Below are 15,316 nucleotides of genomic sequence, written 5' to 3'. Positions count from 1 at the left end.
TGATAGCATAAACATTTTCCCGTATCATTGAAATCTTGTCGTAAACGTCACTGTTGATGACTGAATAATTTCCTATTGTGAGTACTTTATAATTTACTTAATCCTCCCCTCAATTCTATCATCTAAGAGTCTAGAATCCTTGATACATTAAATGAATATTCAAAATATCTCTTTATATGTTTTTAAACCTGTTCCAGTGGATTTTTAATAGATATTCCAGATAAATGGCATGGTCTCTTTAAAAATCAGAAGCAGGTTTTGGAGTATTTATTCCAGCAGTTTCTAGGGAAACCAACTGTATGCAGCTATAGAGCAAATACCTCTGTCAGGAAGCTCTGGGAATTACAGCCTTCCATCTGGATAAAACCCTCAGAGACTCACAAGGTGGCTGGGAAGACGAATTTCACCTGAGAGCAAATGCAATCCAAGGTCATGTTAACAGAAATACCACTCTAGACCAAGAGAGGTAAGGCCCCTGTCCTCAACCCCTACCACACCCCTGAGGGCATCAACTTGGAGGGTGTTTAGGGGTGGGGCCTGGGAACAAACTCTGTGCTGTGACCCTACAGGGGGCAGCCCAGAATGAAGGGAAGGCTGTGGTCCCCACTGCTGCTATATCTTGAGGGAGGAGTGACTGGTGTGCTCCAAGGTCCAATCCTGCTGGAACATTCTAATATCTGTTCTTTGTCTTTTTTTTCTTTTTTAACCATAAAGGACAAGAAAAGCAAAGATCAGGATATTGAAACCTGGATGGGCTCCAGCGGGCCCTTGCCCCAGACTCCCAGAAGGCACAAATGCAAGGTGTAGGGCCTGGAGCAGACATGTGCTGCGGCCCCCTGAGGTGAGTGCCTTTTGATGGACCCTATCCCAGAGGGGACCGGGGCCATGAGGCTAGGTTGGTACAAGCTGGGCCTCAAGGCACACTTCAACAGCAGCCAGCATGACCAGTGGGCAGTGAGCGTGGTGAAAGGACACTGGTTGTGCTTGATCACCTCCAACCTAGTGGTGTGTTGGGAACACTGAGCATCAGTGTTGCCATCCCTAAATGTGGGACCTCGCCTGGCTCATGGAGCGGGTCCTGAGGACAAGATGAGGCACACACATACCTTGGACCTCACTGTGCAGAGGGCACCAGAGCCCTCCGTCCATCCCAGGGACACTCACACTGGCAGATACCCGCAAGCACAGCGTTAGGCCTTGTCCATAGTTCCCCCCGACAGACAGGACACTTCCGGGAAGGCCTTGAAGGATTCTCTTGCCAAGCGACGGGTAAGAATGGCAGGCTGCCAAGTGTTGCTGGGTGACCTCGCCAAGAGCCTTTTCCTTCACTAACTGACAGTGTGTGCAGATCACGGTGAACAGGCCGGTGCTGGGAGATGACTGCGCGCTCCCAGAGGAGGACACGCTGGTACAACAAGGCTCTGTGACCATGTGCCATCATCCAGACCAGCGGCCTCATCACAGGGACCGTCTGCACAGGGACTCCCCCAAGAGTTTAAAATGAATCTGAATCCTGGAATCCCGGAGTGTTGGCAGGGAAGTGGCAAGGAGACAACCAGGCCCAGCTCTGCCACCCCTCAGGTCTCCAGTGGCCAGCTCTGAGGGTGGCTGAAGATGGGCTGGATCCTGCTCCGTGGTTCCAACAAGGGACCTTGGAGAGCTGGCCAGGCCGCCCGGGTGACACAGAGGTCCTGCAGAAAAGGCAAATGGGCAGGCAGGGAAGGGAGGCCCCAGCAGGATGACCCCGGAGTGGGGCAGGCCTCTACCTGGACAGGCATCAGGCCACCTCCTCCTGACCCCAGAACCTCAAGGCCAGCTGGGCACAGCCTCCCACTGCAGACAGGCAGCCCGGCCACACAGCGAGGTGTTCTGGAATGGGGGCCGACAGTCATCACTCACCGAATCACAGGAGGCACAGGGCTTCCCGCACTCAAACGTGTGCTGCTCAGGACTGGGGGTAAGGGGGGCTTCCCCAAGGGCAGAACCAACCAAGAGGGTTCCAGCCCATCTTTGGGGAACACCCCAGGGTCTGGAAAGAGCACCAGGCTGAGAAAGGACACAGACTGCTGGGCAGCCTCTGTTTCTCGTTTGTGAAAGAGGGGCTTGGACCAAGTCCTCCCTGGGAGGCCCAACTCGCACATCCTATTCCAGTGGTGTGTCCGGAGGGCAGGAGCCATTCAAGTGGATGGTGGTAATGTTGGCCCCTAAGGCAGAGCGTTAAGAGTGGGGGAGGGGGGGAACTGCTCTCTTAGTCAGCTTTTCAGAGAGGCGGTGCAAAAACCCACTCTAATTACATCTTTCTTTTCCAAGGAGTAGTTTGAAATCTAATGAAACAATACAAGTCTGAGATCTAGAAGAAACTGTGAAAGGGGAACAGCACCATGATCCTAAATGGCAGCCCTTGTGATCAGGACCACGTGGAGAGCGCCCCATGTCCGTGTTGCAGGGGCCACCGCAGGGCTGCTGAGTGACACTCAGCTCCCTCACAGGGTCACAGGTAGCCCCGCGAGCTGTCAGGGTGCCCTCATTGGGGCTTGAGTCCTAGGTTCAGGGATGTGTGAAGGTGCCTGGGGGGAGGCCTCATGAGCTGGAGACATGGCTCCTCAAAGGTACACAAACCCTGAAGGATCTTCAGGGTCAGGATCAGAGGACAAAGGGGTCCAAGAAGCCACCACAACTGGAGCAGCTGGGTGTGCAAGGCCTCCAGTAAACGTGGCTCTGTGGGGAGGACTAGGAGTAGGAAGTGCATGGCAATGAAGCAACATGGACTCCTGCGCTGTGACCAGGGTATGGAAGTGATGTGAAATGCTAACAATCAGAGGAACTGAGCCGGGGCATGCACAAACTCTACCATGGCTGCGACTTTTCTATAAACCTAAAACAAGTCTAAAATAAAAGTTTATGAAGAAAATAAAAGCAAATGAGGCTGACTTCACAATAAGACTCAAAGGGAGGGGAGAGGGGATATTTAGCAAACAAGTGAGCTTTCACCCTCTGCCAGCCCTGGAGGTTTGCAGGGGCTCAGAGCACTGCTGGAGCGGGAGGAGGGAGAGGATGGGCGTGCCCCCCGCTGCCCTGACCCATCAGAGGAAGGCTGCCTCTCACTTCACTTCTCAGATTCAACCTGCTCTTTTTGTCTTTGTTAGAAAGCACCTGGGCCACTTACAAAATCCTACAATTGTAGGGAGAAAAGGATTTAAAAGTGAGTGAGCGTAATAATTAGACAACTACAAACTGAAATGATAATATAATAATATATAAAAACTGCACTATAAAACCATAGTGAGATACAATTTTTCACCTTCCAGACTGAACTGACAAAAGATCAAAAAGCTCAGAAAACGTGCTGCCAGTGTGTAGAGAAATCTGTACAACCTATCTGGCGAGTTTAAAACCTGAAATGCTTCCCTTCAACTCAGCACCTTTATGTCTTGGAATTTATGCAACAGATAAATTTGCACATATGCACACGTAGTCGTATGTACCAGGATGCTCCCTGTACAAAACTGCAGTTGCTCCAGATGAGAAACAAGCTTAACACCAACCAGGCCAGAGGAGACGGGGAAAACGCATCCCTGAGCGCAGCCCACACAACAGAGCCCTGTCTGAGAACTATGTCCCAGGCAGAGCCATGCCCGCAGTGTGTGTCTGTGTGCCTATGTGCCTGGGAAAAGAGAGAGGGGGTGGTTGCCTGACACAGACGTTGTATAGACAGGAATCTCTCAGCAGTTTTTCCTAAGGGGCTGCAATCGAGTTGGTTCTGGTAAGAAGACAGCTTTTCGCTACATATTCTTTCATACTCTTTTTTAAAAACCCATGTCTTAGTGTTCTGTTTGCAAATTTTTTCAATTAACTCTTTCTGGGTGAATAAATGCAGTTATTCCTTATCACAATAAACGTAAGAAAAGGGGTCAGAAGCTCCATCGTCTACCCAATAAAGGTGACTATGTTTCTGCAGAAGTCCAGTCGCCTCTTGCCCTCAACCGGCGGCAACTGTGTCCCCCAAGGGACATCGGCTATGCCTGGAGGCACTTTTGCTGTCACAGCTGGGGGCGCGGGTGCTACTGGATTAGTAGGCAGAGGCCAGGGATGCTGCTCCACATCCTGTACAGCAAAGAATTTTCTGGCCCCGATGTCCACAGAGCGCAGGCTGAGAAACCCTACTCTAACGTACACACTATTTCCCCAGATGTGTCCAGTCTGGGGCCAGTTTCAATCATTAAAAAGTTTTTTCTCAAACTGAAGGCAAATCTGCCTGCCTCCTTCTCCAAGCTTCAATCCAGCACTTGGTTTTTTCACAGTCCTGAGGCTGGGACGGCTGCTCTGCAGAAGGATCATGCAGGGCTGCACCTCCGGAGCTCAGCCGCTGAGTGCAAGGATGAGCAGAGCCATGTGGTGCTCTCTGGTCCCACCAACACCCACCTTCTATTCCAGAGGGTCACATCATCTGCGGACGAAAAGGAAGGGAACCACGTGCCCTGTGGAGCTGGAGAAGGGCATGGGATGGGCAGGACTGGGACACGGCATGGGGGGCCTGGGAAAGTGGCTTCATGGCTCCCTGCTCCAGGTCTCTTCCTCACTTCTGCCCAGCATTACCTTCAGGCCCCACAGGGATTTTAGAGAGTCGGGGGTGGGGAGTGGCTGTGGGACTCGGGAGGGGACGTCGCAAGGCCAGCAGAGGGCCACACAGCACACACTGGGCAGAACTGGGCTGAGGACACAGTGGAAAAGCACTTGTACCTGTGTTTTGGGGCTGAGCCCAGGTAAAAAGTCCTCAGAGCCTAGTTCCACACAGCACACACTGGGCAGAACTGGGCTGAGGACACAGTGGAAAAGCACTTGTACCTGTGTTTTGGGGCTGAGCCCAGGTAAAAAGTCCTCAGAGCCCTAGTTCCACGCCTAGCTGTGGCTCAGTGAAGGGGGTGCCGATATGACCCGGCCCCTGGACTCACAAAGATGCCCCACCCTCACTTAGTGAGCCACCCCCAGGTTTACCTGTCCACCTCCACATCTGGAGCCAGGGACTGAAATGCAAATGCTTGGTGCTTGTACAGTGGGCAGGTGGCAGGCGCCCTGGCAGACTGGGGTCCAGGTTCCTGAGGGGGATGCTGGAGAGGCCCAGGGGCAGTACCAGGATCAGATGGGGGCCGGCTACACAAGCACCCAGACTGGGATCGAAAGGTCACCATGACAACACGGTACCATGAGAACCACGAGGCCGAACAGCAGCTAAGACTTCCACCTTCCAACAGCATGGGTGAAGCATGGGGAAAGAGCAGTGCCTGGCAGACTTCAAACTTGCCAAGGGGAAGTCAGAGTGGCAAAGCCGCATGTGCCACTTATCAGCCGGTGACCCAGGCCGGCTGCTGGCCCTCTCCGAGCCAGAGTCTCTCCTAAGCAGACCCAAGCCTAGTGCCCTTGGGGAGCTGCTGAAAGAACGAGGTGTTGACAGAAAGTATCTGTTGCTGGGAGCAAACAAGACGCTAGAAACACCCCTCACCGTCCCAGGTGCCCCTTTTTTTTACGAGCTATAGCTCCAAAACAGCTGGGAGATTAGCCATAGTTACGTTAGACTTTCCAGGAAAGAAACTCCACAGGCACCAATGGCAACTAATCCTGGAGTTTTGCAAATGTCAGCAGAAGGATGTTTAGTGAGAACCCACCCCGAGCTCTGATGCACATCCGCTGTGTTGCCTCATGCAGTGCTGAGGGATCCCCCTCCCCACAGGGTTTGGGGAGCTCTCCTGGGGAGCTCGCTGCACACCTCCCTGGGCGTTGTTCATCTGGGAGGCACACTGGATCAGGCTGCAGTTTCTTGATTATTCCAGGATGCCAAAAGTCATGCTGCACCAGGCCTCAGTCTCTTCTGCAGGAAATGGGGGCTGAACCCCTAAATCTGTGTCATCTCTCCAGCTGATGGCAAGTCAGCCCAGGAGGGTGGTGAGATGGGGTCTGGGCAGGGAAGGGTCCTGTGTCTCACTGGGACACGCTCATGTCCCCAGGAAGCACCTTCTCACTGCCCTTCCCACTTAGCCCAACTTCCCTGAGATTCACATTCAGACTCTGACTCGGGGGGTAGTTCTAAGGGGATGGATAAAATGAGAGGCAAAGTCACAAAGTTACAAGAAGATTTTCAAGTATCAGAGTTCGTGTAGCTGGGCTGGTTATACATCTGTCTGGGATTGCCAGCCCAAGTCTGGCTGTCCCAAGGGTAGGTATCTATGAGCTCAGACCTGGCCCCAGGGCACTCTCCAAGGCCCATCCAGCCATTCACACTTAACCGGCACCATGGGACCTGTGCCCAGCCCACGGTGTGTAGGGCACAAGAAGAAATGAGTTCCACTCTGCACTTCTGTGTGAAGCAGAAAACGGCACCCCACTTGAAGGACCCAGGCCAGAGACTGTGCCCATAGCTTCCTAGGCACTTGACCCACCCCAGCATAAGGCTCACGGTTTAGTCAGCAGCTTGGGCTACCATCCCAGGGGCTTGTTCACTGCCCTCATGTCCTGCTCAACCCAAGGAGCAGTGCTGACCCATCCTACAGATTTGCATTCACTGGGACCTCCTGCCTTCTGGGGTCCTGGGCACTGTCCCCCATCATTAACATCAATGAAGGGGCGCTGGTAGGGGGAGCTCCAGGACAGACACACTGCTGCTGTCCCAGCCTATCATGTTGTAGTGTTGACCTCAGCGAGCTGATCTCTCCAGCCACAGTTCGCTTGCCTCCCAATCAGAACAGCCCACCACCACCAAGCCCTCAGGGGCAGTGGCAAGTTCAGCAAGGCCATGTGCAGCACATGGCCAGCAGTGGGCCCTGATCTACTCAGTGGCAGCTTCCTCAACAGTCAGGGTAAAGGAGATAGAGACCTGCATGGCGACCCCCACACAATACAAGAAGGAGCCCCCCCAACACATGTGTATGAAAAATGCCTAGCCCAGGATGTGACATAGGCAAGGCTCAACAAACACTTAAGATTAAAAAGGAAAGCAGCACCCCTCCCAGGGCATGCAGACACACTCTGGACACAGGACATCCACAGGCACCCAGCTGAGTGTGTACACACCCCAGCACATGCATGAACACCTGCACCCCACACATGTCTGGTTCTGGAAATTCAGCTGCCACATGTTAAAAGGTGATTTTTTTAATAAAAGGGGTAAAAGCACCGGCAGTGAACAATACAAAAGGGAAATTACAAAAACAATCCCACTTACAATTGCATCCAAGAGAATGAAGTACCTAGGAATAAACTAAATCAAGAAATTTAAAACTTGTACATTGAAAACTATAAAACATTGCTGAAAGAAATCAGGGGCTACCTAAATCTAAATAAATGGAAAGACATCCCATGCTCATGCATCAGAAGATGTAATACTAAGATGCCAATACTACCCAAAGCAATCTACAGATTCAATGCAATCCCTGTCGAAATTCCAACAGCCCTTTTTGCAGAAATGGAGAAGCCAATCCTCAAATCCATATGGAATTGCAAGGAGCCCCAAAAAGTCAACATAATTTTTTTTAAAAGAACAAGGTTGGAAGTCTCACACTTCCTGATTTCAAAACTTACTACAAAGCTACAGTAATCAAAACAGTGTGGTACTGGCATAAGAACAGACATACAGGCCAACGGAATGGAATGGTGTCCAGAATTAAATCCTCATGTATATGGTCAAATGGTTTTCAACAAGGCTACCAAGACTTTCGATAGGGAAAGAATAGTCTTTTCAACAAATGGTTCTGGAACAACTGGATACCCACATGCAAACAAATGAAGTTGGATCCCTACTTCAAATCTTAAATAAAAATTAACTGAAAATGAGTCAAAAACTAAATACAAGAGCTAAAACTATAAAACTCTTAGAAGAAATCAAAGGGGTAAATCTTCATGACCTCAGATTTGGCAATGGATTCTCAGATATAACACCAAAAGCATAAGCAACAGTAGAAAAAGACAAATTGGACTTCATCAAAATTAAAAATGTTTGTGCATCAGTGGGCATTACCACAGAAGTGAAAAGACAATCCACAAAATGGAAAAATATGTGCCAATTTTGTATCTGATAAGGGTCTAGTGTCCAGAATATATAAAGAACTCTTAAAATTCAAAAATAAAAAAAAAGAACCCAATTTTAAAATGGGCAAACTGTTTCAACAGACGTTTCTCCAAAGAAGATACACAAATGGACAACAAGCTCATGAAAACATACTCAACATCATCAGCCATTACAGAGATGCAAAACAAAATCATAATGAGATACCAACTCTCACCCACTAGGACGCCCATAATTTTAAAAATAGAAAACAACAAGTGTTGATAAGGATGAGGAGAAATCGGATTGCTCCTGCATTGGTAGTAAGAATGTAAAACGGCGCAGCTGCTGTGGAAAAGTTTGTTGGTTACTCAAAAAGTTAAACATAGAATAATTATATGACCCAGCAATTCCCTAAACAATTGAAAACAGGTCTTCAAACAAGTATTTGTACACAAATGTTCTCAGCAGCACTACTGACAATAGCCATAGGTGGAAAAAGCCCAAGTATCCATAAACAGAGGAATGTATATACAAACTGTGGTATATCCTTACAATGGAGTATTATTCAGCCATAAAAAAATCAGTGAAGTTCTGATACATGCCACAACATGGTTGATCCTAAAAAACATTATGCTAAGTGAAAGAAGACAGACACAAAATGTTACATATAGTATGATTCCATTTATGAAATGTCCAGAATAGATAAATCCATAGGGACAGAAAACAGATGGGTGGTTGTCCAGGGCTGAGAGGAGGAGGGACGGGGAAGTTGTTTAATGGGTTTTCTTTTGAGGTGATGAAAATGTTTAGGAACTAGATAGAGATAATGGCTGCAAGTCATTCTGAATGCACTAAATGCTATTAACTGTGCACTTTAAAATGGTTAAGTTCATGGTATGTGAATTTCACCCTAAATTTTAAAAAAAGGATGAAAGGCGGGTTTCACCATTTGCCTGGACAAACACCACAGGACCTTCAGTTCTTATGCTCTGAGGTCAAAGCCAGTCACTGGCTGGAATTCTAACTATGTTTTACACAGATGTTTTTCCACGGATGACCCAGCACTTTGGGTGGAAGTGAAGAGACCCTGCACCCTGAAGCAGAGGGCCAAGCCCCATTCCAAAGAGCACGGTTAGGCTCACTTCCCACCAAGCCAAAAAGTTGAGAACCAAGACAGGCAGAAGTAGGGGGATGGAAATGGAGTGAGACAGAGGAGAGGTGCAGGGATGGAGGCACAACTCTAAATGGGAGGCCAGCGGGTGACTGGGCACACCTGAGACACAGAGGGTGCTGCAGAGGGCCCAGCTTCCCTACTTGGCACCGGATGTGGCCTTCCTGCTGAGAAGATGTTTCCATCCACATAGCATTTCAAAACCGTGGACAGTATTGGGGTTTTCAGCACCCTGAGCCAGAATATGCCAAACGCCACTTCTGTCCCTGCACCTGGCAGAGGTACGTACACCTGCTGCAGGTGAGGAGACGAGACCCCCCCCCCACATCTGCTTGAAGTGGGAGAACAAGGTGGCCCACCTGGCCCACCACCCAAGTAGCTGTGAGAACCAATAAAGAGGATAACTGTGAACTAATCCTGACGCCACAAAGGCCAGCCTGAGTGCGAGCCCTGCAGCACTATTAGTCACATCAGTCATTTAGAAGTCAATTGACAGCTTTGCTTTACCCACACCGGAACCTTAGGAGTTAGATTCTTCTAGCACACTTTGTCGTGGAACATTATTTTCTGGCCAATACTCCCTCCCAACAGCAAATCTGCTCATTCTTTTTGAAAAAGGCCCTGCCACACGGCCAGGTGCCACGAGCACAGAGGCGAGGGGATGGCCCCAGAGGATTGGGTACCCAGCAGTGGCAGGGTCCACATGAAGTACCCCAAATCTTTGCCCGATCTCAGGCCAACTGCAGCCGCACCTGAGCCAAAGTAGCCCCAAACAAATGTGGGCTGCAGTGCAGAGGCTCACACCAAGCATGTTTCTGAGCCAATATTTTCAATAAAAGCAAACATTCTGGTAATTACCATGAGCTCCAAGTCTCTTCCTTTGAGATTCATCTCATTTGGAAAGGATCAATGGACAGGGGACATCTGCTCTGCCCTCTGTAAGTTGGCAGAACATTCCCCCAACCTCCTTTGGGACTTCTTAAACTCTGGAACTTCTTAAACTCACACAGTGAGAATTCCTCATTTAAAAATGATGAATCGTTATTCCTAACCACGTCAAACACGCCACAACTCCATTGCCATGTGAATGGCACTTCCCCCAGTATTAAGGGATCTCAGGTTGGAAGACTTAATTGTCAGCTCTGATCACCTAGATTGCCACATTGAGGCCTGTCCCCCTGGCAGGCCCTCCTTTCCCTCCAAGTGCGCACACTTTGCTGGCCAGCAGAGCCAGCCAACAGTCTCACTCTGTGATACTGAGCAGCCATGAGGGCCAAGGACTCAGGAAGAGGCTTTGCCCCAGGAAGCTTAAGGCTGGATGGGGTGAAAGACACAGCGAGAGCCCACAAAGGCCAACCAGTCCTGGGGATGATGGGCACAGAGATAGGGCCCTGGAGAGGAGGGCAGGCGGATCCCAGATGGAGGGACAAACACACAGGAATCAGAGGGGATCTACACTAGGCAAGTCTTGTCAGCCCACCTTTCTGAGTACTTGCAGAATTCGACCCCTTCTCCACACCCCAGTCCCCACCCCCAGGTCCTGCCTGTCACCTCTCACCTGGACAAAGGCTCCTGTCCCTCCCCACCCTCTTCCCCAACTGTGCCCACAGCAGCCAGAGGGACCCTGTCAAATCCTCAGTCCCCTCCCACTGCTGCTCTGCTCAGGGCCCCCAGGGCGGCTACTGCCTCCTAGCCACACCTGCAGGCCGTCCCTGATGCAGCTTCCTTGCCCTGCACAGTGCTTCCTCAGGGCTCTGAAACAGCTCCCCAGGCTGGCACGGAACTCCTGATCCACAAGTCTGACTCCCATAGAAAAAACCTTGTAAGAGGCAAGGGAGCTGCCTTGTTACCCCAGGAACCCACAGGGCCAGCACTGCACCCCACACAGAACATGCACCCCATAGTACTCACTGAGGGATAAATGAAACTTCTACCACTGAAGGACTTGTACAGCACCTTCAGCTTTCAAACTCTTTAAAATCAACTTTACTGATTATGCTTCCAAAAACCCTTCAAGTTTAATACAACAGGAACTTAAAGAGGGCCAGGAAGCTTCAGGATATCTGATACTTTAACAGAATCTTTCCTGTTTCTCAGAGACAGAGACTCTTCACATCAAGATGGTGACAAGGTGAGAGGCCCAGGTCACTCCCTAGAGTGACTGGTCCATGGTCAGACGCCTTGCTGAAGGCAGGGGTGGAAGGACACATGGGGTCTGACAGAAGACAACAGTCATGAGAAGCCCCCCAGTTCTTGGCCCTAAGTGGCTTTGTGGCACCCTAATTGGGGAGGAAGTTTCCCAATGCCTGAGTAGTGCCATGCTTCCCTATCAAACACACAGATAAGACAGCTCTGAAGACAACCAGCCGCAAAATCCATCCCTTCCTAGTCAAAGCCAATTCCCAGGCGACACTACAGTAGGTGCCAGTGAAGGCAGACTAGGCTGACAAGGTATCCCAGCCCCAGGAGTGACTAGCCATGGTCAAGATGGGGTGGAACACGAGCTCCTGACTTCCTGGCTGAATGAGTACCAGCACAGTCCAGCGGAAAGACCTCCCCAAAGAATGCCAGGAGGGGTGGTCAGGGTGCTCAAGGCTTCCTGCCAAGGTGGACACATTCTGGGAGCAGGTTCTTCCCCTAGAAGGGGACTGCCCCGGCCACAATCTCAGCCGGAGATGCTGCTAGAGTCCTACCAGCAAAGAGTTGGCCACTGCCAGTGAAAGTAACCTCAGAGACCCCCTTCCAATCCATCCAAAATGGGGTGCATTGTAGGGATGGGAGGGGTCACAGGTGGAACAAGAGGGAGCCTGTTACTTTCACAGTTATGTTTATTTTTACAAGTACTGTCTATGGCAAGTTATACTAATGTTCTATTTCAGGGAATGATATGAAGTTTCCTTGGAAAAGAAAGATTCAGGAGAGTGAGGAGACACAAGAGTGAAATGGGGTCCTAGACCTAAATAAATCTGCCCCGAGGCCTGGAGTTTGGTTAGCAGTACTGCGCTAGTGTTTCTGCCTCAGTTTCCATGCTTCCAGCATAATTTGATAAGATGTTAACTTCAGAGGAGGCAGGGTGTGGGATAGAAGGAAACTGTACCTTTTTTGTAACTCTTCTTTAGGTCTAAACTTCTCTCAAAATAAAAAGTTACAAAGTATTCAAACTTTTAAAAAGTGAGTTGAGCTGTTGAATATGAAGTAAACAACAGTACAGATGATACATGGATCTGGAAAGAACGGAGGGCCATCCATCCAGGAATATCAGGAGATTTGGAAACATGTGGATCATTTCACACACCTTCCTGTCACAGTGGAGAAGGGCCACGCCAAGAGAGGTGGGGGGTTTGCCCAGGGCTGTGAGGGCCACATGCAGCCTTGCCCACAAAGGTCCCAACCCCTGACCCTGTGTTCCCCCATCACAGCACCTCCCCTGAGCCACCCAGGGGACTAAGGACTACAGGAGGTGTTCTGGCCTCAGGGCTCACTCACTTCCGTAAGGGACCCTTGATTAGATGTAGAGAAGATGTGCCCCATGGCAGGGGGAAAGCACAGCCCCTTTCAGACCCTAGGGCGACCCCACATAGGTGGAAATGAATCTGTGCTGATCAAAATGATCTGTGCGTATATCAGATCAAATCCAAGACCTCACATGAAAAATAAGAAATAAAGAAATAAGACCTCCCAAAAACATCCCCTTTAAGCTGTCAGGACGCATCTTTCTCCCTGCCTCTGCCTAAACCAATCGAGCAAATGCCACCAGCCCCTCAGGCCAGCCCTCAGCCCCTTTCCCCTGCCTGCCCCGCATTCTTGGGTCTCTCCCTACCTCCTCCACTCCTCCCACCCCCTACCTCCCTTCTCAAAGTCTAGCTCAGAACTGGTCTTGCCTTCCCCACCCAGAGGAGAGGGCCCCTGGGCAGCCAGACAAGGGTCCTCCCAGGCCCTCACACTCCCCCAGCCTGGGCACCTAGGGAGTTCTGCAGGCCCCCGGTTGGGGTGGCGGAGGAGGGAGAGGCCCTACCACTTTCAGGGCACTCAGGGCCCACTTCTCAGTATCGCTGGAACTGAGGAGCCATGAAGCATCACATGGCAGCTCTCACCCTTGATCCAGCCATGAACTCTGAGAGGATGCCAACTGGTGGGTGTGCATAGTAGCAGTGTTCTGGGCAGAGCCCAGCGCTCACACTCCAGGCTCCTCTGCTCTGTGGGGTCTCTGCAGCCCTGGACATCCACAGGAAGGCAGCCCAGGAAGCCCAGGAGATTTCAGTGGGAGTCCCTGTCCCATGGAGTCCCACCCATCCTCACTGGGGTCACTGTCACAGGCACTGAGCTGGGAATCAGGCCTGGTGCTGATCAACCTGAGTGAGCCCTGCCACATCTGGCTGCCTGGCTCCCCACATGTAAACTGGCAGGACTGGACACCATAGTCCATGTTTAAGGGCCACTGGCCCATCCACAGTTAAAGCCAGGGGGAGGCTCTCCTCTCTGGGGGTTGAGGGACCACCTACCACCACACACCCATCTCCTGCCCCCAGCCCTGCTCCTGCTGGGTTTAAGACTGGAGCATAGGAGAGCACACTACCCTGGCCAGCCTCTGGCGGTCCCGCTGAGGCCCAAACACATGAGAACCTGTTGGAGCAGTTTGGGCACCAGTATCACCTCCTCTTCCTCCTCCTCCACTTACTTCTGGGTGGGAAGGGGCCTCGGGCTTTTGAAAACTCGGCACAGGGCCAGGTCATGGTCACAGGCAAAGGCCAAGCTTTATCTCCCCCCACCCCATCTTCCTCTGAGAGCATAAGGTCAAGTGAAAACCAGGGTGGGCCTGTGTCTGAAAACAGAGAGGAGGGGAATGGGGAAATGTGATGGCCAGGGAGGAGGCGGCAAAGTCACAACACCCCCACCCACACAGAGACACCATTCTGTCACCCGCACTCCCGCCCGGGGACATGCAGGCCGGCCGGGTCCAGGAGCCCTGCTGGGGCCGGGCAGGGGTCCCGTCCACCCGGACGAGGTGCCGGAGCTCCGGGCCGCGGCGGAGGGTGGGAGCTTCGGCCGCCACCTGGCCGGGCCCCACGTCCGTCCCAGCCCCGCCGGCGTCCGAACCCGCCACTCGCGCCTCTCCGGGGCCCGCGCGGGGAAAGTTCCTGCAACTTCGCGGGGGAGGCGGCGGACGCGGGGCCTGGGCCTCGGGAGCCCGGCCTCCGCGGCCCCGCTGTCAGGCGGCCCGGCCGGCCGGGCGCCCCAACTTCCCGGCCCGGCCCCCACCCGCGGCCCCCCGCGGGCCCGCTTTGTGAGCGGCGGCGGCGAGGGGCGCCCGCCCAGCCCCGGCCCCCGCCCCGGGCACAAAAGGGCGCGCGGCCGGCGGGAGGCGGCGGGAGGCGGCGGGCGGGGGCCTGCGGGACGCTCACCGGGCCGGGCCGGGGCCGGGGGCCGGGGGCCGGGGCCGGGGCCGGGCGGCTGCGCGCTCACCTGCCGTGGAACCAGTCCTTGCAGGCGTCGCACTCGATCATGAAGCGGGTAACATCGTAAGGGAGCCGGCAGACGCAGTACACGGGCACCGTCGCCATGTTCGCCGCGCCGCCCGCCCGCCCCTCGGCCCGCGCTGCGCTCCCGGGTCGGGCCGGGCGGGCCGGGCCGGGCGGGGGCCGGGGCCGGGGCCGGGGCCGGGGACTGGGCCGGGGGCGCACTACAGCCCGCGCGCACCCGGCCGGCGCGTCCACACAAAGCGGGGCGCGCGGTGCAGGGCCGCGCCGGGAGCCGCCCGCTGGCCCGCGGGGCGCAGGGCGCGAGTGTGCGCGGGGGACGGGCCGCGCGCGGGACACAAAAGGGAATGGACGCGCGGGGGCGGCGGGCGGAGAGCCGCGGCCCCACCGAAGGGACCCCCGGCCGCCGAGCGGCCTCTACGTCAGCGCCCCGGGTGGCGCCGCCTCCGCCCGCCAGCCTGGGCCGCCGCTCCCGCCGCGGGAAGGCGGGCCGGGGACCGCGGGGAAGGCGGGCCGGGGTACCCCGCCGGGGGAGAAGGTGGGCCGGGGGAACACTGCTGAGGGAGAAGAGAGACCGGGGGACCTGCCAGGAGAAGGTGGGTCGGGGGACCTGCAGGGAGAGAAGGTGGA

The 15,316-nt window shown here is 53.3% G+C and overlaps 1 protein-coding gene across 3 annotated transcripts in view; it reads right to left on the bottom strand.

Annotated features, from left to right (window-relative positions):
• PHF2 (PHD finger protein 2) overlaps window positions 1–14,821 on the bottom strand; it is a 94,068-nt gene extending 79,247 nt beyond the window's left edge. For all 3 annotated transcript variants that reach the window (XM_068552190.1, XM_068552192.1, XM_068552191.1), the window contains exon 1: window positions 14,673–14,821. In XM_068552190.1, the coding sequence (XP_068408291.1) occupies window positions 14,673–14,770 (98 nt within the window). In that variant the 5' untranslated portion in view covers window positions 14,771–14,821. The remainder of the gene's footprint in view (window positions 1–14,672) is intronic.
• Between the last annotated feature and the right edge of the window lie 495 nt (window positions 14,822–15,316).

This window comes from Eschrichtius robustus, chromosome 10 (genome assembly GCF_028021215.1).
Source record: "Eschrichtius robustus isolate mEscRob2 chromosome 10, mEscRob2.pri, whole genome shotgun sequence".
In the NCBI taxonomy this organism is placed as follows: Eukaryota; Metazoa; Chordata; class Mammalia; order Artiodactyla; family Eschrichtiidae; genus Eschrichtius; species Eschrichtius robustus.
The sequence above is the reverse complement of the archived record's forward strand: the minus strand, read 5'-3'. Positions and strand labels throughout refer to the sequence as shown.